We start from the raw sequence: 22077 nt of genomic DNA, 5'->3' as shown, positions 1-22077 counted from the left end.
TGATACTCCAAATTCCTAACTATGTAATAAAATTTAGAATGGAAATGAGGAATGTGTCAAAGAGACAACAACCCGACCAAAGAGCAGAAAACAGCTGAAGGCCACCAATGGGTCTTCAACACAGTGAGAAAATCACGCACCCCGAGGCAGGTTTCAAATGGACCCTAAACAAAAATATGTACTAGTTCAGTGAAAACAGATGCCACACTAAACTCCAAAACATATAAATGAACTAAAATTAAAAAATATACAAGGCTAACAAAGGCCAGAAGCTCCTGACTTGGGACAGGCGCAAAATTTTTTGAAGAATTAACACATATTCACCTTCCATCTGCACATACTATATATTGTTAGCTTACTTCATTGAAGACCATTCAGTGAAACTATTAAGGGGTTTTATCTATTGATTTTTACGCTTTGAATTTTAGTCCTTGTTTTTTTATGTCTCAATGATGCATACCCAACATTTCCTTATATCTAAATCATACTTGTCTACATCTTTTCATTTTCATATAAAAATAAACTAACATTTTTCAAAGTACTACTTTAATGTGGCAATTGCACTGGTTGACAAAGTTTACTGGCACAAGATGAGAAAAAGTGTTAAAAGCACAGAGCGTTTTCATTTTTAAAACAAATAGCTTAAAACAAGTATTTATCATATACATGTACATAGACTTTATATATATATATATATATAATATTTCTTTATACTTTAGGAGGATAAAAAAAGAAGACACAGATAAGTACCAAGTTGTGAACAAAAGGTAGGAAACATTTTAAACTTCAAAAGGCAAAATAAATTTATACATTAAATTGTACTTAAAGAAAAACTGTACAGAATTTGACTTGAGGAGAGTAATAAAAATACAGATTTATTTTTTATGTTCAATAACAAATCTTTCATACAGTGAATAAAAATTAAAATAACACGAAGTTTACCTCATGTACAAATGTATTAGAAGTTATATATGGAATAGTTGGTCATTTCCATCAATGTGCATGTACTTGTGGTATTAACTATTAAATATAATAATGCTATTTTTTAAAAAAGAAATGCCCAATTATGAAAAAATCTCATCAGAAAAACAGTATAGAGTAGTATGAAAAATTTACCAAAATTGATGAAATTATTCTAGTCAATAGAATTAAAAAAAAAAAAGACTTAAACAAACCAGTATTTAAATCATCTAGATCAATATGTCTACTCCACATTACATGTATTTTAATATAAACAAACAATTAGCAAAAAAGCAAGCACTCCAACAAGGTTTTTCTTCATTTGATGAATAAACTGTGATGACATTAAATTCAAAAGAACGCCTGTCAAAAAAGTTAAACGACCATTTGTTTGACAAATCTGTGCATTATATGCAAAAATATAATTCAGCACAATTCAGTACAAATATAAGAAATTGGCTACTAATTTATGTTTCCATAGTAACACAGATAAACAAGAAAATCTATGATGGTGAGTACAGTCAATTATAACAAGTACATAACAATGTGATAACAGATGAACTCTATTTTATAAATGAATATTTTGAAATCAATGACCCATATTCAAATAATCCATACTAAACCTTCCTAACAGAAAGACATTCGTTTATTCCATGGAGGTTACAAAACTACTTTCAGTAAATTATCTTGGATTACAAAGTACATTTTTATAATTAAAGAAGAGTTCGAACCAAAGTATTATGATCACCATTAGTATCTTAACTGGACAAATTTTATGACAGAACATTTGATGGTCATTTAGGGGGAAAAAAGATAAATATTGTATGTTTGTTTTTATAACAAAGGTTTAGGATGACATATGTGTACAATATAAGAGGTATTTCTACTGATTGTTATCTTATGTAATATTACTTAAAACAAAAGATAATGTACAAGTGTATATATAACTGTATGTATATAATATATAAGCTAAAATGAGGTACAAATGTTTCAAAGAAGTGATGTTAAAAGATTTACTGTTATTCCTGAGACATATGAATGAGGTACGGGTATGCTATTACCTGATTTATATAGTATATAAATTATAGAGGAGGGGAGGGTTATATTTAATCTGTTAGAGTTAATTACATTACTTAAGTGTAGATATATTCTGTTATGTTTATCCATAATTACATTTATACTGTAAGGGGATGCAGGGAATACTTCAATGAGACAGCAACCCTTACAAAACAAAACAAAATTATATCTAGCATTTAACAAACTGTCAAGACATTTTTGTATTCAACATGGTCATATATTTTTACTATCACATGAATAAATGCAGTCAAAAGAAATATGATATGATATATATCTTTCACAATTTGACTGTAGCATAATAATTTTCAGAAGCATAAAAATTTCAAGTCCCCCCATTTTTGTCCAATTTTATACTAGAAGTATAGATATATTTATGTCATCAATAACAATAATAAGTGTTTATTGTTCAAAAATAACAAATTATGACTAGTTCTTTTTATGAATATGAAAAAGTTCTTGGTAAGAAATGTCCATGTAAATGTAGCTATAGATGTACTTGATTTTAAATAATGCATGGCACTGAAAAACCCATACCACCGTAAATTAAAATAAATTATAAATGCAAATATATGACTTCCAAACTTACTATTTGAAAGCTTAAGAGGTACTTATTCTACACTGTACATTTTATAACAACAAACAATTTGACTGTTCTCAAAAGCATAGATTTTCATTTTTTATCGCTTTCAGCGAGCCCAATACAAAAGTTCTGAACAACCAGTAAGGTCTCACAGACCTATATGTGTATAACAATCTATGTACTCCAAGTTTGGAACAAAAATAACATCAAAAATTTGTAACTGTGTTACTATATTGCCTTTCTTGTATGGTGTTGTGCATTAGGACATTCTTTGCTAGGCAAAAATCTATGAAAATGATATGCTGCCTGAGAAATTAACGTAATATGGATTTACAGAAATAAACAACCGGTAAATAACATAACTTCAAGTCTACAAGTAACAAAAAATTGCCTTTTAAAAATTGTCTTTCATGTCTTTGTAATGTTAACATAAAATATTTCAAACTATAATTTTATAATTCTATAAGAATATTAGTCTAAAAAATCTAGTTAATTATTTTAGATAAGGAATTAATATAACTTCTTTCATAAAACGTTTCCAAACAAATTAAAAATAAATGTGTAAAATCAATCTTATTATCATTACAGGCCTGAGAGAAAAACAATTTTCAAAAGGCTTAAAAGTAATATAAACAACTTAAGCTAATATATATATTTACATCATAGCATATGAGGTAATAAGGTTTTAAAACCAGCTTTTAAGCATATTTGCCTATTAAGCCTACAATAATAATACAATACCCGTTTTATCCAACGTCAGAGACAAAAAAAAAACAGTTAATATACATATCATACAAACAAAAGACATAATCACAAAGTAGCGCATATAATTTCTTTTGAAGATTCATTTGTCTAAATCAACAAGTGATATATTTTTTTAGAATTATTTGGTTGGTGAGTTGACATTGTACAAATTATGTACAGTGTAGTTTTCCTCAAACAGTGCAGCAAGTATTTCAAATACCTGAAGTCCCATTATTTTTGTACAAGATTTTTCTGAACTTCTATGTCCTTAAATATACAACTTCAAATATTAAAATGTAGCTGAAATATTGCAAAAAAAATTACTAAAATCTAGTATTGCCATTCTACATTTCATGAATATCTATAACAATTTTTCAGCATGTCTTTAAAACACACCAACCTGTCAAATGGAGAAAAAAGTTTGCAAATTAAAAAAAAAAAAGAGTTAATTTTTTTTTTTGTAAATACATAAATCTGAAACAAATATTTTCTTTAGTAAGTGCAACATCATCATATGCAGTTATCAATCTTAAATATTACCATTCCAAAAGGTCAAATTTAATATTTGAAATGATTTGCTGGTAATTATAAGGATAAAACATTATTGATTTAAAACAAATCTTTCAAAAATGAGTATCAAAATCATTTAAGAAAAAAACTGAACATCCTTCCAATATTTTTTTAAGGAATCTTGTGGTTTGTTTTTCTTGGCAAATGCTTCTCTGTTAAAGAAAATTAACAAAATAATAATCTTTTGAAAAAAAGTATGCATTTGATATGCTGTCCACAATTTGTTTTTGTCAATGTTGATTTTAATCTGCCTACATTTAGAATTAAATGTACAGATAAAAATAATGTCATCTTCAAAGACTGTAATTTCTAAATTAAAAGAAGAGTTTTTGGAAAACTCTTGTACAAAAAAATGAGTAACAAACAATGAAAGGGAAAGGATATCATATACCCTAACAATAAATGTAAAGATATATAATCTTTTTCATCACAAACAATGCTATTAAAGAACATGCAAAAATAGTAAAATACAAGCACATAATTTTTTCAACAAGCACCGGAAATGCAATATCATTAAAAAAAAACAAACACATATTCCATTCTAAAAGCTAGATTATATATACTACACTAATATAACAAAAATATTAAACATTTTCCAGTGAATATAATACTTCAAACAAACCTTGCATTTCTCATTAATCATTCATTGTCTCATGTGTAAAAGGGATAAAGCATGGGTACAAAAATAACACCTTCACCAGAATCAGCATTTTTTTTTCACAACTAAAAAATTCAACCCTCCCCAAATATATCTTTGTAAGTGACTTTATTTCAAATTTCATAAATCAATTTGTGCTTCAAAATTGTATGATCTCCTTTAATTATATTTTCTTTTAATTTACAATGTAATATATTTCTTTCTTTTTCCCAAAAATTTTGTAGAAACACAATTTCTATTTATCACAACTACAAAGTCAAAATCTAATGTGGCTAAACATTAATGTTGTAAACAACTCCCTGACCCAAATGATCTCATCTAGTGACCAGGTCATGTGAGTGTTTTTATGACCATTAAATAACAAGAGAAGGCCCAAAATGACCCATCACATGGGAATGTCCAGCTTAATATGCATGTCCAATTCAAGCTGGAGGGCAAAGGAAAATGTTATGTCAAAAATCTGGCAAAGATAATAGTAAACAACAGGATATCCACATTACCATGGGAAATTAATTAATTCCAAGCCTTAAAATTAACAATAAGCCATTGAGGTTACTAAAGGTGAAACAAATATAATAGGGTTTTGCTCTATTCCAAAAAAATAATAGATGTAATTACATTTTTATCAATGTTTTGTTTTTTAATTAATTTATTATGGATAGAAATAAAATATAATAAATGTAAAGAATGTATTTTAATAGCAATATTTTAATATGCTTAATTTGTAATGACTGCTTAAACTGGCACTCCCAGATATATATATACAATACATGTAACCCCCTTTCTTTATAACAGAAAATGCTTAGAATCCTAGGTCCTTTTCTGACTTAACATCTCGTGATCATAAAGGAAAATATTACTACCTTCATATATTTATACAAACTATGACACATGGAGACACTACACAAACCAGGGTAATGTGTATTTCTAGAGTACAAGTTCAATTCCCCATTTAGCTTAAAACAATTTCCTTACACATCAATAAATTTAAAATAAAAAATATTGCTAAATCAAAATCAATAGTATTTAGTCTATAAAATATTCAACATTTGGAAATGCAATTTCACTGAAAACTATATGCCAAAGGATCAATCAATCACATACATGTTGCAAGAAAGAAAAATTCTGATAATACTAATAATAATAAGCTTATGTCTAAACATTTTAGCAAACTCTTTCTCATAAAACCTACATGTAACACATTCTCAAAGCTTGCATCCTTACAATGCAATTTATTTTATGAAGGCTCAAGAAAACCACCAGCAAATTTTGTATTTAGCCAGTGATAACAATTAAAAATCTACTACACAAGTAAAATTCCTGAATGGTACATATTAACAAATTTTCAATAAGTTTTAAATTATGGGCAAGATTGTATATCAATATATTATATCATTTTTATTTACTGACCAAATTCCCTGCTTGGATTAACATGAAATGTTTGATCAGCATAGATATAGTCATGGTCATGTTTCCCTTAGCAACTAATATAAACATCAATTTTAGGGAACATAATGTACTATGCTTTTGAGAGGTAGCTTTTTTTCAGACCTTTATTTTTTCAGAACTTTATCCTAAAATAAACCACTTGATTTTAATTAGTCTTTCATTTTATATATTGTTTTAAAAACATTTTATTTTTTTGATAACCAAATGGAAAATATTGGTTAATTTAATTTGTAATCAACAGAATGAATAATTTTTTTCAGTTTTAATCATGTTGATTTAATTTTTAAAAAGTTACATGTTCAAATGGTCGTAGTTTTTAATAAGGATTTTTTTTATATATAAATATATACATAGTAAAATGAAACAATACTTGTATGAAACTTTTTAATATTTTCTTTTGAAGAAGTTTAAAAAACATCTATCGTGTCTATTCATACCTGTATTTCTAATAACTTATCAATTAAATGTGCCATCCGATTACACTTAAAATAAAAACAAAAATATTTTTAATTTTTTGAGGTGCATACTGGTTATTATCACTTACATGACCTATTGAAGAAAATGGGGAAAGTATATATATATATGTAAATGTTAAAATCTTGATCTCTTTAATACTCTAAACTTTATTTTTTTTTAATCAAAATTATATGATTATTTTTCTAATCTTTAAAATCTGACATTACATTGTAGGTACTGGCTATTTGTCTTTCAAACATCCAAGACATTGGACACTGATATCTAGAATATTTGTATATAAGCCTTAATCTCGCACAAATAACATGCATGAATGCTGAAAACACAACTAATTCCCTGAGCTTTGTGCCTTTGGCATGTGAAAATAAACCTGAGTCTATCACTTTTAGCGACAATAATAATGACAAGAAAGGAAAAAAAGACATAGCTTTACTCCGAGTATAAAACAATCAAGTTCAGACTTCAAGCTAACTCAGTAAATCAAAAGCAAAACAATCTGACTTATATATACAAGTGCTGCAAAATGCTTTCAGCATTGACATTCATACAATTATAACAACCCAGGCCAGTCATCATATTCTTATTACCAAGCATTTTCATATCATGCGTGAGGATAATCTAGTGTACAGTACAAGAGTAAAAGTACGCAGTTTCTGAAACTGTTTTCTTTTCCTGAAATATGAACTTGATTGCTATAATGCTCTTATTCAATAACATTGAATTTTGTCTACCCTTAAAGGGAAAAAGCAAGCAAGAAATAACAATATTCAAAATAACTGTACACGATTGTTTCCAAAATCAACAACAACAAGAAGCCCCTCTGGGGTTAAACAAATACCTGAAGGCCTATCCATTTGACCCGGACCTGTACCTGGTGTTCCAAATTTGCACATAAAGTTGCCATTTGGCTGAAATACTTGAATGCGATGATTCCTGGAATCTGTGACTATAATGTTACCCTCTTGATCTACAATCACTCCCTGAGGACGCAAGAATTGTCCATTACCAGAACCTTCTGTTCCAAGAAATCTTGCTGTTTGAAAGTCAGGGTGTATCACAAGTAAACGATGGTTGTTAAAATCAGTAACAACCATGTGTCCTTCATTATTAAAGCAGACACCTCTTGGAGAATCAAAGTGTTTCCATAAGGATCCTTCAAATCCATATTTGTTCAAGAATTGTCCTTCGGCACTAAATAACTGTACACGATGGTTTCGTGTATCTGAAACTAATATTTTTCCTTCAGAATTCAGTGCAACATCCCATGGATAGTTGAATTGGCCATTTTTATTTCCCTTCTCACCAAATTTAATAAGAAAATTGCCATCAATAGTAAATTTTTGGATTCTATGGTTGTCCTTATCTGCAACGACTACATTTCCCTGTGAATCACAAGCAACACCTGCTGGTCGATCAAATTGCCCAGGCCTTGTTCCTGCAGATCCAAACCTGTGATGAAAAGTGCCATCGGGGTTAAACACCTGAACTCTATTGTTGCTTCGGTCTGCAACAATTATATAATTATCCTTATGACAACATACTCCCCATGGACGACAAAACTTGCCTTCCTCTTCTCCTTCTCCACCAAACTGAAGAAAAAGCTGTCCAACTGTCATATAGTTTCGACCACTTCTTACTTGCACTATAAAGGGACTATCTGCAATATGCTTGCCACGAATTGTTATAGAAATGATATGTTTTCCTTCCATTTGTGGACGATAAGATATGGTATATGTTCCATTCTGACGATCAAGAACTTCAGTCCTATACAATGCACCTTCAGGACTTTGTATTATACATTCAACAGGATCTCCACCTATCATTCTTGGCTCTCCATGGTGGTCTTTGGCATGAATCATGCACATTGAAACCTTCCCTTTTAATGCTTTTTTCAAGCCATCACCTGTTGCTATGCAGTTTGGTGCATATGCACTGCTGCTTATTATTCCCATTTTGCTGATAGCATTATATAAAGCAGCATCAGGAGGTGTAAACATAATGTTATCATCTTCATGAGGTTGTAAATGACCTCGGAGTTTGCGCACATTTTGCATTTCATTCACAATTATTCCCCTTGCATTGAGTGAATCCATATCAGTACCCGTATTCAGCATGTTTTCAACATGATCAACAGTTTGCATAAGAGATGAAAGACCTTGCTTTAAATCGTCGATTTGCAGATGCAATGATTTTCCCTTAACCTGTCTAACCTTTTCTACATGTCTGAGTAAATCACGTTCCCTTTCCTCCAATGCAATCATATGGCGTCGAGTTGTTGCACGGACTTCATTTGCTACTGCCTGGGATCTTACTTCAGTGTGTTCAGCCATATTCTGAGAATTTTCAATACCTTCTTCTAAAGCTTTAATACTTAGTTTTGCATCAGTAAGAAGTCGCACGGTGATGGCTTTTGAATTTTCAACAGCATCATGGAGGTAGATACGATTATGTCCAATATGATCAACCATGGTGCACTCACGACATATTGCCACTGAACAGGTATCACAGAAAAAACAGAGAATTTCATGTTCATGTCTTGGACAACTGTTTGATAAAGAATCTGGAAGCTGTATGTTTTGAGGGAGTGATGAGGGTGAACTTAAGGGAGCAGCAAGTGAACTATAATGTGGTCTACTACGGTTCATTAAAAGACGTTCAATATAATGATCTTTAGTCAATCTCACACGTTGATGTGCCATCACACAGTTATCACATAGGTATTCATTGCAATTTTTACACACAGCTGTTGCTTTACTTCCCTCCTCACACGAACTACACCATCGTGTCCCCGTGATTGGCCTCTCTCCATTAGTTTCGTAGTCTTCATGTTGTACCATTGCCTCAAATAAATTCGAAACAAACAAATTTGAAGGAAGATTATCAATACCTTCAGGTCCCAGTGATACACTTTGTTGACATGTTGGGCACCGAAGAACACCTTGATCTTGTCCTTGATCCCTGTTGATAGCCTGTTCCAAACACCGCCTGCAAAATGAGTGAAGGCAAGGCAATATTCGAGGATCGTCAATTCTATTGAGGCAAACAGGACACGCCAACTGCTCCCCGACTGACTCCGAATATGCGGCCATTGGGCGAGGTAGTTCATGAGCCTGATGAGGTAGATTGGTTTGAAAAACCGAGGTGTTTGTGATCCTACATGGCGATTTGTCTTGCTCACAAAACGAGGTCGACTATTATGGACACTTGGTAACCTTCCAAATATGTGTTTTAGTCATTCATTCTCACACGGATCCCATTACAAGTAAAAGTTTATAGTAATAAATGTTGTTATGTTATAATTGCGATAAGGTTAACTTACAATCAACTCAGCTTTGAAATAAACGCAATAACTTCATATCTTGTGAAAGTTCCGTTCGCCCTGTGCAAGACGCCATTTTCTCCCCTCATCAATAGGAGGCGTGGTTAAACAAATTTTTCTGCGGTCAATGTGCCACAGCCGACCAATCAAAATCAATAGGTAAATACGGAACTATTTCATTCATATTTTTTTACAAACAAGCATACTATGACCTTTGGTAACCAGGTCAACCTGACATTTCATTCCCAGATGCCATCGTAAAGATATATAAAGAATTTAAAAACAAAACAATTTCTGTTTCGTGAATGTTCTAACAAAAGAACTTATTGAAGGCAAAACAAAGATATTGTATTGGAATGAATGGCTGTAATAGAGGGTAGGAATGGGGTACCTCACATGACGAACGACAGAAACTGAATATTTAACGTTAACGATAAACATTTTACTCCATTTAACTCTAACGGTAGCTACATAATAAGATTTGACGAAGGACGATAAAAAAAATTATGGCTCATTTGCCGTTTGATGCTTGACGATAAAGGGCATTCCTACCCTCGAAATAATACGGTATTTATTCCACAGAAGCTGTTTCTTTGCTTTTGTGTGTTTTTTGCTGTGCATGTGTAAATGCTCTTTTGTTCCGACGTTGGAAAGTTCCGGGCGGAAAGAACTAACTAGCCGAAAAGTTCCGGAGGAACTTATTAACTAGTTACTTTGTTCTTCCTCTGGTTTAAAAGTTCCACCGGAACAAAGTGACTAGTTGAAAAGTTCCAACGGAACATATCAACTAGTTAGAAAGTTCCTTTTTGCCAAATTAGTCAAAACCGGAACTAACAAACTAGCCCAAAAGTTCCAACGGAACTTATCAACCAGACAGAAAGTTCCATTTGGAGAATTGATGCAAAGTAAAAGCGCAACATATTATATTTGAACCTTTCAAAGGGAAACCAAGATACTGATTACAAAAGTCAAAAGGAACTTATCAACTAGCCACAAAGCTCCTCTTTGGCAAATAAGTCAAAACCGGAACTAACAAACTAGCCCAAAAGTTCCAACGGAACTTATCAACCAGTCACAAAGTTCCTTTTGGAGAATTGATGCAAAGAACCACACGAGGAGGGGGGTATTCTTCCCTCTCTTGAGCGTACTATGAATACTAAATTTGCGTGATAATGCAACTTATTCCGTTTTATGTGAGCTATGAAATACAACTTAAATTTTGCATATTTATCCCCAAAGAAACCCCTTTCAGTGCGTTGGGTATTCTTGTAAATCAATGATTTGCTCTTATATATACTGATACTCATTCTTCCCCCTCTTTCTACAAAAGGACGAAATATGGTATATTCAGAACGATGTAACTAGTTGTTCTGTTCCGCCAGAACTATTCAACTAGCTACATTGTTCCGGGACTTTTCAACTAGCATTTCTTTTCCGGAACTTTTCGACTGCACTCGGAATAAAACAACTAGTTGGAAAGATTCATCGGAACGAAATAACTAGTTGAAAAGTTCCGCCGGAACAAAGTAACTGACGGAACAAAGTGGCTGTTACACATGTACCGATTTTGTGTCATGGATGGATACCCCATATTCTCTGTTTTTCTATTAGATGTAATTATTTAGCAATCAGACTACATATCTACATACATTCTCGTCCTGAATTTGCATGAAACATTTGCCACTGGGCCCGGTTAGACAAACAACAAACAAGCACTCATTTAATTTTTGTTTTTATTTTAAATGTAGTAAAAATTTTGTGAATGATATTGGATGGTGGTCCATAATTTCTGAATTCTTTATTTTTTTAGGGCATTTTTCTCTACCTTTAAAAAAAATGCTTATTCTGTAAAATTCTCATAAAAATGATTATACTCTTATATTATTTTTTTCTGTAATTATACGATTTCTTTATTCTGTACATTTCTCAGCTGTGAATTTTCAATATTATGTCCCAGGTTTCTGCAATCAGTATTTTATTACCGAATTCTTTTATTTTCCACAGTTATTCTTTATACTTTTGCACCATATTATTCTCTATTCTTTTAATTTATTTGCTCATTATTCTCTATTCATTGTTATTTTAGGCCATTATTCTTTATTCTGTAAACCCATGCTTGATATCACTGCTCCTAATTTGTCTGGTGTTAAGAAAATATAAATGCTTTCTTTTTAAAAGATCTCTTTTCTCAATAAACACCAACATATCAGTCCTATACCGAATTATATACTATGTCGAAATAAGTTTGTTAAACCTTTGAAATAATATGCTAACAAAGCAACACAATGGACACTTGTGTAAAGCTGAAATTCTTAGGATAACCAAATTTTAAGGAGAGCATACATATTTATACTAATCGATTAATGTAATATGCATTCAATTAATTTCACTTCACTCTAAGATTTGACTTGGGTCTACAGAAATATGGTCACATCGCTTGGGCTTCTTCTGTCCGGTAGTAAAACCGAGGCTATGGTAAACAGGGATGTATAAATATAATGAGCCACGTCCGGCCAAATGGTGACGTTAAATTCAAAGCCTCGTATAGTGAGAGTATCACGATTTCTACATGCACGTTTAAGAACACTTGCAACAACTCTTACAGATGTCTGTAGGCGGTCCTGATCCTTAATTACTTGTGACCGATAGGAAATGAATAGCTGTAATTTTCTCTGCTTATGACGAGTATGCGAGTAAAGATAGATTGGAGTATAATAATCAGATTGCAAGCGTATCCTACACTTATGGCAGGAAATATCTTACTAGGAGCTCCCTGATTTAAGTAAACCAACTGTCTTTTAAGTTTTGTCATTGAAATTGTCTTTTCAGTAATACCTTTCACAACTGAGTTTTTTTTTAACCTCACTCCGACCTCCATTTACTTGCAAAATGAAATTAACACTTGATTGATTGATTGATTGGTTGGTGTTTGCTTTACGTCGCCTTAGCGCAAAAAGGCTATATCGCGGCGAGAGCTAATTCAAATATCTTTACAATTTAAAGTTGTTGTTTTTTTAATCAGACAAAAGGTCCTTCAATAAAATGAACACTGGTTAATTTCGTAGGTCCGAAGCACTATTCTGGATTAAACTTCACCAGGAACGCTCAAACCCAATCATTTGAAAGCTAAACATGTTTAAGACTTAAACACATGAAGAGCTTTATGACCAAAAGGGACATAAAAATAGCCAAATTCTTCTAAGGTCAACAGTGGCGGATCCAGAAATTTTCATAAAGGGGGTGGGGTGCAGTGACTGCCTAAGAGGGGCCCGCTCCAGTCATGCTTCAGTGATTCCCTAAAAAATCAACCAAATTTTTCCCACAAAAGGGGGGCCCGGGCCCCCTGGAAAACCCTCTAAATTCGCCTTTGGTCAACCGCCTTTGCTTGAGGTAGTTGGAACCTTAGCTTCTTTATATTTCATTAATTTATCAACGGAGATATTTTTTTTTCAAAGTTTGATCAAAATCACTACAGAGTTGATGATACACACGGGAATTACAGTCCACCAGCAGTGGTATCGACCAAATGCTTTTAAATGAAATTAACACAGAATAAATTTCGTGCGTCCGAAACACTTAAGCCAAAACATTTTAAAGCCAAGGTTATATATGCAAATGTATCAGACCTATAAACATGTGAAGAGCAAAAGGGACATACAAAAATGGCCAAATTCACCTAAGGTCAACTCTGCTTGAGGGAGCTGGAACCTTAATAAATATTCACAAAGTGTTATTGACTTGTGAACTAGTATTTTATTACAGCCGCTAGAATTGCTTCTTATATGAAAATAAAAAGATGTGCATGGTACGATTGCCAATGAGACAACTTTCCATCAGATACCAAATGACGTAAAAGAACAATTATTTCGATACTATAAATGGAGTTTTAAACAAACAAAAACAAACTTTCATACGTTGCACTGTAAAAATTGGTTAAACACGATCAAATAAATTCAAGAAAAATGTTGAAAAAACGAGCACCTTCAAATGCACATTCGTTGCTATACGCAATCATCATATATTGAACAGCACGAAAGATGGAATTTTATGTAAAAAGGAGGTTTCCCAATAAAATTCGTTTTTTTGTCACCGTTGTTGTTTGCTTAACGTGCCGGAGTGACAATTTTTTCGTGCATATTCAGGACGAGTAAACTTTTACAATAGTAGGTAGGCGACAAAAAGTGTCGATCGGGATGAAGGGCGGACAATTTGGAATGCAACTGAAAATGAGGGCATGTTGGATATGGGTGCAGACATTTTGCTTGCAAACTCAGTGGTCACACACGGACCCCTCGAAGTGTTTCGAAATAATTCTTTAAGGTACAGAGAGCGTGCCTGTCCCAAGTCAGGAGCCTGTAGAACAGTGGTTGTCATTGTTTCATGTCCGTCATATTTGTTTTTCGTAAATAGTTTTGAAATATATTAGGACGTTAGTTTTCTAGTTTGAATTGTTTTACATTTCACAAATGTCGGGGCCTTTTACAGACGAGTATACGGTATGAGTTTTTCTCATTGTTGAAGACCGTACGGTGGACTGTAATTGCTTAATACTAATCCATTTTAACTCTGGTGGATAGTTGTCTCATTGGCAATCATACCACATCTCCTCATTTTATCTTAAATGTGGCTATTAATTTTAGGTCCTTTTTGGTCATATAGCTCTTCATGATCAGCTGTTTCGGTTCTTATTCATCACTGGCTTTCAAATATTCGGCTTCGAGCGTTCCTGATGAAGGTAAATCCGGAAAAGCGCTTCAGACGCATGAAAAGCCCCCCCCCCCCCCCTCATTTTTAAAGCAATATTGGTATTGAATAAAAGGTTCAACAACAGAAATATTGAGATATAAATCAAATGCAGTATTTTTCATTTTCTTCCAATTTTTTATCTTACCCACATGGTTGACTTGGTTATAGAAATATGTCCATTCCTTGACTTGAGTTCCGTCGGGCAGTAAACATTTGCTTAGATGGTGTGCGAGATGTATAAATACGTAACCACGTCCTGTAGTTTAAGCATATTTTATTTGCTTACATATGCAAAAGGGATGAGACATATGTTATAACCAAACTTATAAAGTCTTCTCCAATGAACAGTTTGTAACAATAGAAAATTTTCAAACATGCATGCATACAGTACAATACATCATATAGATTGGATTAAGATATATAAAAATGAGGAAAGTGTTTTCAATTTGATTATTAGTTAGTGACATATGGCCGCAGGTTAAACTTTAGTTGACAGTTCTCTGATAACCAGTTCAGGTCGGAATGAAAATTTTATCAATGATTGATTGTTGGTTGATTAACGTCCAGTTGCAAATCTTTCATACATGTTCAGGACGAGAACAAATTAGCAATAAATACAATAGATAGTTCCTGTAATAGAGACCTTCCTGGATGAAGTTCTGGGAAATTTAAACTGCAACTAAAAAAGAGGATATTTTGGATAGAAACAGAGTTTTGCCCTGCCACAGGCCACCTACGATCAATCAAAGAGTTGTTGCAAGGGTTCTTAGCATGCATCGGATTTCGTCCTCATTCTGACCGGACCGTGGCTGCGTACTTGTACATCCCGCACAGCCTGCCAAACCGACACCCCACTTTGACAAGGGTTTTGCTGCCGGCCAGAATAAGACTTAAGTGACCATATTTCTATTCCTCAATCGCCATTTTGGAAATTTAAAATCCCATGTCCGTGTAGAAGAGAGGCGAAAGATACCAACGGGACATTCAAACTCATAAGTCGAAAATAAACAACAACACCATGACTAAAAAAGAAAAAGACCAACAGACAAACAGCAGTACACAAAAAACAGCATAAAAAAATAAAGACTGAGCAACACGAACACCGAACACGAACAGCTTCCTTGTGAGCAGCAACTCTCTATCAAGAAAATCATGATGGGAAATATAAGCCATGGAATGTCGTATCATCTGGGAGTTTTATACTCCATATGCAGGCGCTGCTATAATGTTGCTACAAAGAAATCGAAAGTTCACAATTGGGAAGCTGAAATCATCTCTTTTTTCATAAAGTTTTGTTTTTGACCGACCTTCATTGCCAGGGGCGTAGCTGGACTTAAATAAAGTGCAATCATAACGATCGCCGAGCGAAGCGAGGTGAAATTTTTTTTGGGACCATTGTATGCAGAAAATGATAACTTTTTTCGGGCATTTTTCCGGTATGCCATGCTTATGAAATTCACATCACATTCACGCCCAAACTCCTATTTTGTGAATACTTGTGGACTCGGTGATTCGGCAAGGGAGGAGGCTATGGACCGCCCAAAGTCCCCAGCTGGTCTAGGATAGCACCCTAGTCGGGGATTCAGGGCAGCACCGTAGACGGGGGTCTAGGGAAGCTCCGGGCATATGAGTAATTACAGTGACTGCTTTGAACATAAAATACCCTATCTGTTTCTTACTATACCATATTTTCATGAAACGATAGTAAAAGTCTAGTGAGTTCCGTAATTTGCTGCTTATATTATTAACATGGTTATTTTCAAATATAAAAAAAAATTATAAAACAGGAAGATCAGGAAGAGTCGACAACCGAAGCGTTAATCAATGGACAATTGACAAACCTGGGAACAGATAAGACGCAGAAGGAGAAACAAAAACATTCAACATTGAAAACTAAATACAGATGATAAACACGGACCCAGAAAACAATGTGGCGACCTCCGGTGCTCCGGCCAAAAGGGTAAGCAGTTCCTGCTTCTTGCAAGACACCCGTAGTGTGTCTCACGAAGGTCATTCTCAAATCAAAGGAGAGGTTTCTACGACAACGGTAGAAGGTCATTTGGGACACAGATACCCCAGGTGAATCAATAGTCTTTTGGACGAACGGACAATGGGAATACGAAATCTAACGGCCACTTTTAAGTCTTGACTTATAAGTAAGGGATATAAATCTAAGATGTTTTCAAGGTGATTGTATTGAGTCTGTATTATTAAATGTTAATACTGCATGTAAGACTTAAAGTATAGTTAATATCGAAAGTCCATATATCTATTTTTTGCCAAGGCAAATGATCGCAGAACTCTCTCGGTGTTATTAATATCCATTTCTTTGTGAACATGTATGAGCGCCAACGAAGATAGTCTGTCCTGTACCATGGTTGAACGGAGACAAGTTTTCGGTCGCCTTAATGCACTAAATGACCGTTCAGTAGTTGATGTAGTTACTGGCATTGTAATTAGAATTGAGAAGATTGCGAATATTGAAGGATATATAGTTCCTTATTAGTCACTGCTACATTCCTCCTATTCCCACTTTTTTTAAATCTGGTAAGAAAAGTTAAAATTTCATGTGGGAATAGGAGGAAAACTTGTGCAAACAAAGGATTATACTGTATAAACATTGTGTAATCAACTTTTAATTAACCAGCGTTTTTTTTGGATAGGTAATAAGTTATTTTTGTATGTGTATGAATTCTGTGTTTTTAATTTAAATAAATATGAAAGAAATGGAAACAAATGTAGTAAATTATTCTATTTCTTTTATAACACAAATTCTGCAGTAGAGTCAATCAAGAATATGAAACAAACAATACAAGTTAAAAGCACTAAAACAAATCATACATTGTAGCACACACATTAGAAATTCACTGTATATTAGTCTATCAAAGTTTATTAATCTATTCAACGTGAATAAGGTGGGAGGCTGTATCACCAAACTGTAATGTTGTGACTTCCTGGTTGAGGTATCTATCCATAAGCTCTTCTAATCTGTTGTTGATTTTGACATACTTTCGTTTTTGGGCCACTCTCTTCCTACCGGCTGCATACTGGATCATGGTCAGGGCGTAGCTTCCTCATGTTTCAGTAGTTTTATGACTTTAAAGACGTTTGGATGTGGGTTCTTGAATGTTTCTTCCGCTTGCTTTGCCATCCCTTTAGATGATATGTAGTCCGCAGTCCCTGTGTTGTGTAATTTTCCAATCAGTGTTTTGTTACATAGTCTGTAAAGGACGTGTAGTTGATGTTAGTATCAATCTGATCTATGTCGACTAGGGCATTAAACCACACATCTTCAACCTCAGCAGTAAGTACATCTGGAAGGACAGCGGCACGGCGTACTAGTTGATGAATGTTGTCTTTCTTGTATGGAACCTGAATCCCTGTTCCTTGTGCTTTTCTCCAGATGCATTGTGTGTAGTGGAAAAAAACAGTGGTTTGCGTTGATATAAGAAAATACATAATATGCTGCATTTTGGATGACGACTTCATGAATCATAGTCCAGGAAGATAATGGTAGGCTGAAGTTGTAGTTAAGTGTTGGTGACATACATCTTTGAGTAAAGTCGGGAACCTTGTGTATGCTAGTTCGCTCTTGGCTGGAAGTAAACTGTGTACCAGTGGATACATTGCGCCGTCAACCATTGCGTGAAATGTGTAAAGTTTGAAAAATAGGCTTGGACAGGAGTAAAATGTACTTTTACCATACTAGTATATTATATCTGCTGCTGCTAATGTGTTAGATTCCTTCGAGTTCTGAAGATTTAATACACACCCAATTGCAACTGTGTTGTCGTCTGTTTAGTGTTAGCAAGAATTGGTCACCTTTGGTAGTACGTGCCCAAATACCCTCTATGATGATTTTTTATCAACGTTTTTTTGGTAAAACTGGTTCGGATGACAACTATTTAGGTTTACAAATCATCAATGATTTTTTAATCTGACTTGTATTACTTCTGTTTATCTGACTTATTCTTTATTTTAAGGTAATTCTTTGAAGAAGAAAAAAACATTTTACAAATAAACAGTGTATTAATTTTTATTTTTTTTTAAATAATATACTTAAACAGTGTAAGAAATATACAGGTAAATCTTAGGTGAATTTTTAATTAACCTTGATTGTTATAAAAACAAATTATTTATCAAAACATCTATTGTTATTTGCATGTGGGAATAGAAGGAATAGTGATTTTTAAAAGTGGGAATAGGAGGAAGACACCCTACAGACGACATCAAAGATTTGGGCTTTAAACACCGTCCGACACGATAATCTGTAAAGACTAAAGACTATCCGTAATTCAATTTCAGAATAATTTTTTTTTTTGTGAAAAAAATGTGCAAGCAAATAATTTTTTGCGTAAAGGCAGCTACGCGCCTGAAAGACGATCTGATGGACAGCAACATTGCTTATTAATTCAAATTCGCTGGACCATGATCTAATGGGCAGGTCCTGAAAATGGTCGACAAACTGAGATGTACAGACAGTAATGTAACTCTATAGAAAATATCGTTGTCTATTGTAAGTAGTTCCTTTCAATCTAACGTAAGCAGAAAACTTAACATTGAAAATTGCTAATTAATTCAAAGTAACTGGACTATGTCTTAGGGGGCAGGGCCTCAAAATAGTTGTCATACTGATATTAACTAATAGTAATGCAACTTCATTCAAAATATCATTGATCTATTACAAGTAGTTCTTATCAAACTGACTAAAGCAGAAAACTTAACATTAAAAATTGCTAATTAATTCAAAGTCACTGGACCATGACCTAGGGGACAGGGCCTCGAAATAGTTGATAAACTGATATGTACTGATAGTAATTCAACTTTACATTAAATACCAATGATCTATCACAAATTGTTCCTATTAAACTAACTTAAGCAGAAAACATAACAATTGTTGACCCCGTCACTGTCGCCGGAAAAGCAATCCCTATGTCTCACTAGGCAAAAAAGTCCAACATTGACCCAAATAAACTCTGAAAATGAGGTCAAGGTCAGAAGAAACCTGCTAGACAGACATTTAACAATCCTTCAACTAGTCTTGTCTATTGTTGAACACAGTATGTTGACCTCTAGATGTCAATTGGTTATTATTCGTCGGGTTGCTGTCTCATTGGTGAAAACGGTTCCACACATCTCTTTTAATTCACATTATGAACCTAAATTGCTTAACTAGCAATGATATGCCTATTTTTTTTATTTTTTAAAATCTGTTCAAAACCTCATTGTGCATCCACGTAAAATCTAGGCAAATTAGTTATTTTTTCTTCATTACCAGGGTCACATTATTCTAATTTTTTTATCTCTCACAAATTTTCCAATCCTTAACCCACCTTACTCAAATCAATGGCACTCCACTAAACTGTCACCACAATATAAAAGGGGCATTAGCTGTCAAATTCATATTCACCGATTTGACTCAAATTCTCATATTTGATTTATAACATACTAAAACATATATCCAAATAATAAAAAGTCAAAAATAAACAATTTACGATGAACGCACTCGATAATATGTATCAGCTTTTTGTGTGTATTTTAGTCTAGACGCCATTTAATTAACCATCGAGGTGACCTCCAAAGACTACCTACGGTCATATAACCCGATATAAACATAAACATAGATATAATAGATAGCGAACTCATGCAGTTGGATTTTCTAGGTCTGTTTGATTTCATATTATAGGTTTAAAAAATATGTTAATACTTGTTTCTACCTGTATAAGATTGAGGTTTAGTAAATCGAATCAGTCAACCAAATGGTTTACCCTTGTTTCACTTCCAATGTTGACATTCTTTTCTTTTTAATAGCTGAACGCCTAGTTCATGAGTAACCCATCTCTAGCTAAGATGTTCAATTGAAGTTCACATGAATACAGATTTAATTAGGTAAAATTATTCACTTTCAAGTGAATAATTCATTAGCGATGTTTCTTTGCTTATTTTGACAAAACTAAACCAAACTGTTTGCTAAAAGCGAATTATTATATCACTGTTTCCCTTTCATTAATGATTGAAATCATATTTAATTTTTTTTATATCTCATAGCTAATGCCCCTTAAAAGCCAATGAAATTATTTGTAGATCTCAAAATGCATGTTTATCAATTTTCATGTTTACAGTTTCTCTCTATCAATAATTGTTTTCAAGATAATATCCAAACATCAAGTTTATAAAAATCCTCATTAAAGGGCAATAACTCCAAATAAACAGTTAATTGACAGTTTTTGGTCATATGACTTGTTTTTTTATATTGCCTTAATGTATAATTCTGCTGTTTTCAATTTCAGTCTCATTTTAGAGATAACAGGTTTTGTAAAGCTAAAGTTGGTTAAAAAAAATTATCATTTAAGGGCAATATTGATGATTTCAGTCATATTGACATTTTTGAAGATTTTGAAGATCCTGTAGGTCATGCATATCATTTATACTGTTAAGTTTCTCTTTACCTAATACATGTATACATGTAGTTGTTTTAAATAATAATAAAGAGTTGTAATTTCAGTGCAATAACTCCTAAAAGGAAGCAGTTGGTGTTTTCTATCAATTGATATTGTATTATATTCTTGATAATTTTTGCAGTTTAGTTTTGTCTATCAGTTATAGTTTCCAAGATAACATCACAACACAAGTCAAAAATCTTTATTTAAGAGGAATTAATTCCTTTAAGTTGTCAGTTGATGTTTTAAGTCATATAAAATCGTTTTTGTAGATCTTGTATAGATGATAATTTTTACAGTTAACAGTTTGTCTCTGTACAATAGTTTTCAAGATGACACCATAAAATAAGTCAACAATTATTAAAGAACAGTAACTCCTATAAAGAGTCAGTTGATGGTTTCAGTCATAGAAGTATTTTTACATTTTTTTTTTAATTTAATGGTTGATATTATGCTTTAGTTACATGATTTTCCTTGTTGATATTTGATTAATAAAACATTTATGCTTAAATTTGAGACTTTCCATTGAACTTTGTTTTCACCTTATTGTAATTTAACAATTGTATATCATGTATTGCTGATCATACTTTGCTGTTAGCATTTTTGTCCATCTTATTGATTTTTTCAAGATGATAAGCAAAAAGGATAAACTTTGTTAAACACTATCATTTACGGGCAATTACTTCTATGCAGAGTCAATGACGGTTTCAGTCACAATGGCATTTTTGCACTTTTATAGATCTAATCATTTTGGCTGTATACATTTCTGTTGGTTCATTATATTTTCAAATAATAAGCAAAATACAATCAATAAGTTACTTATCAAATGTCAGTCAATCTTAACAAGCATTCTGAGAGTATTGCATAACAATACATAGTCCCCCTACCGGTTAAAAATTCATTGTACTGGAACAAAATGCTGAATTGATCTATAACTTGTCATGGTGTAAACTATATAACACATATCAAGTCAATATCTTCAAGCATGACGAAAAAAAAGTGTGGAAAACTGATTATTTAAGTGAATTTTCTATGTCCAAGGACCATAACTCTGCACAAA

General features: G+C 32.9%; 1 protein-coding gene across 1 annotated transcript; it reads right to left on the bottom strand.

Annotated features, from left to right (window-relative positions):
* Window positions 1–529: 529 nt before the first annotated feature.
* LOC127703042 (E3 ubiquitin-protein ligase TRIM71-like) lies at window positions 530–9925 on the bottom strand. Its single transcript, XM_052207432.1, has one exon. It carries the CDS (start codon window positions 9599–9601, stop codon window positions 7280–7282), a length of 2322 nt encoding a protein of 773 aa, XP_052063392.1. The 5' UTR covers window positions 9602–9925; the 3' UTR covers window positions 530–7279.
* Between the last annotated feature and the right edge of the window lie 12152 nt (window positions 9926–22077).

This window comes from Mytilus californianus, unplaced genomic scaffold (genome assembly GCF_021869535.1).
Source record: "Mytilus californianus isolate M0D057914Y unplaced genomic scaffold, xbMytCali1.0.p SCAF_5, whole genome shotgun sequence".
NCBI classification, from domain to species: Eukaryota; Metazoa; Mollusca; class Bivalvia; order Mytilida; family Mytilidae; genus Mytilus; species Mytilus californianus.
Note: the sequence above shows the minus strand (reverse complement) of the source record. Positions and strands in the feature narration are given on the sequence as shown.

Excerpts from the sequence above, each read along its gene's own strand:
- LOC127703042 (XM_052207432.1), bottom strand. The coding sequence starts at position 9,601 with ATGGCCGCATATTCGGAGTCAGTCGGGGAGCAGTTGGCGTGTCCTGTT.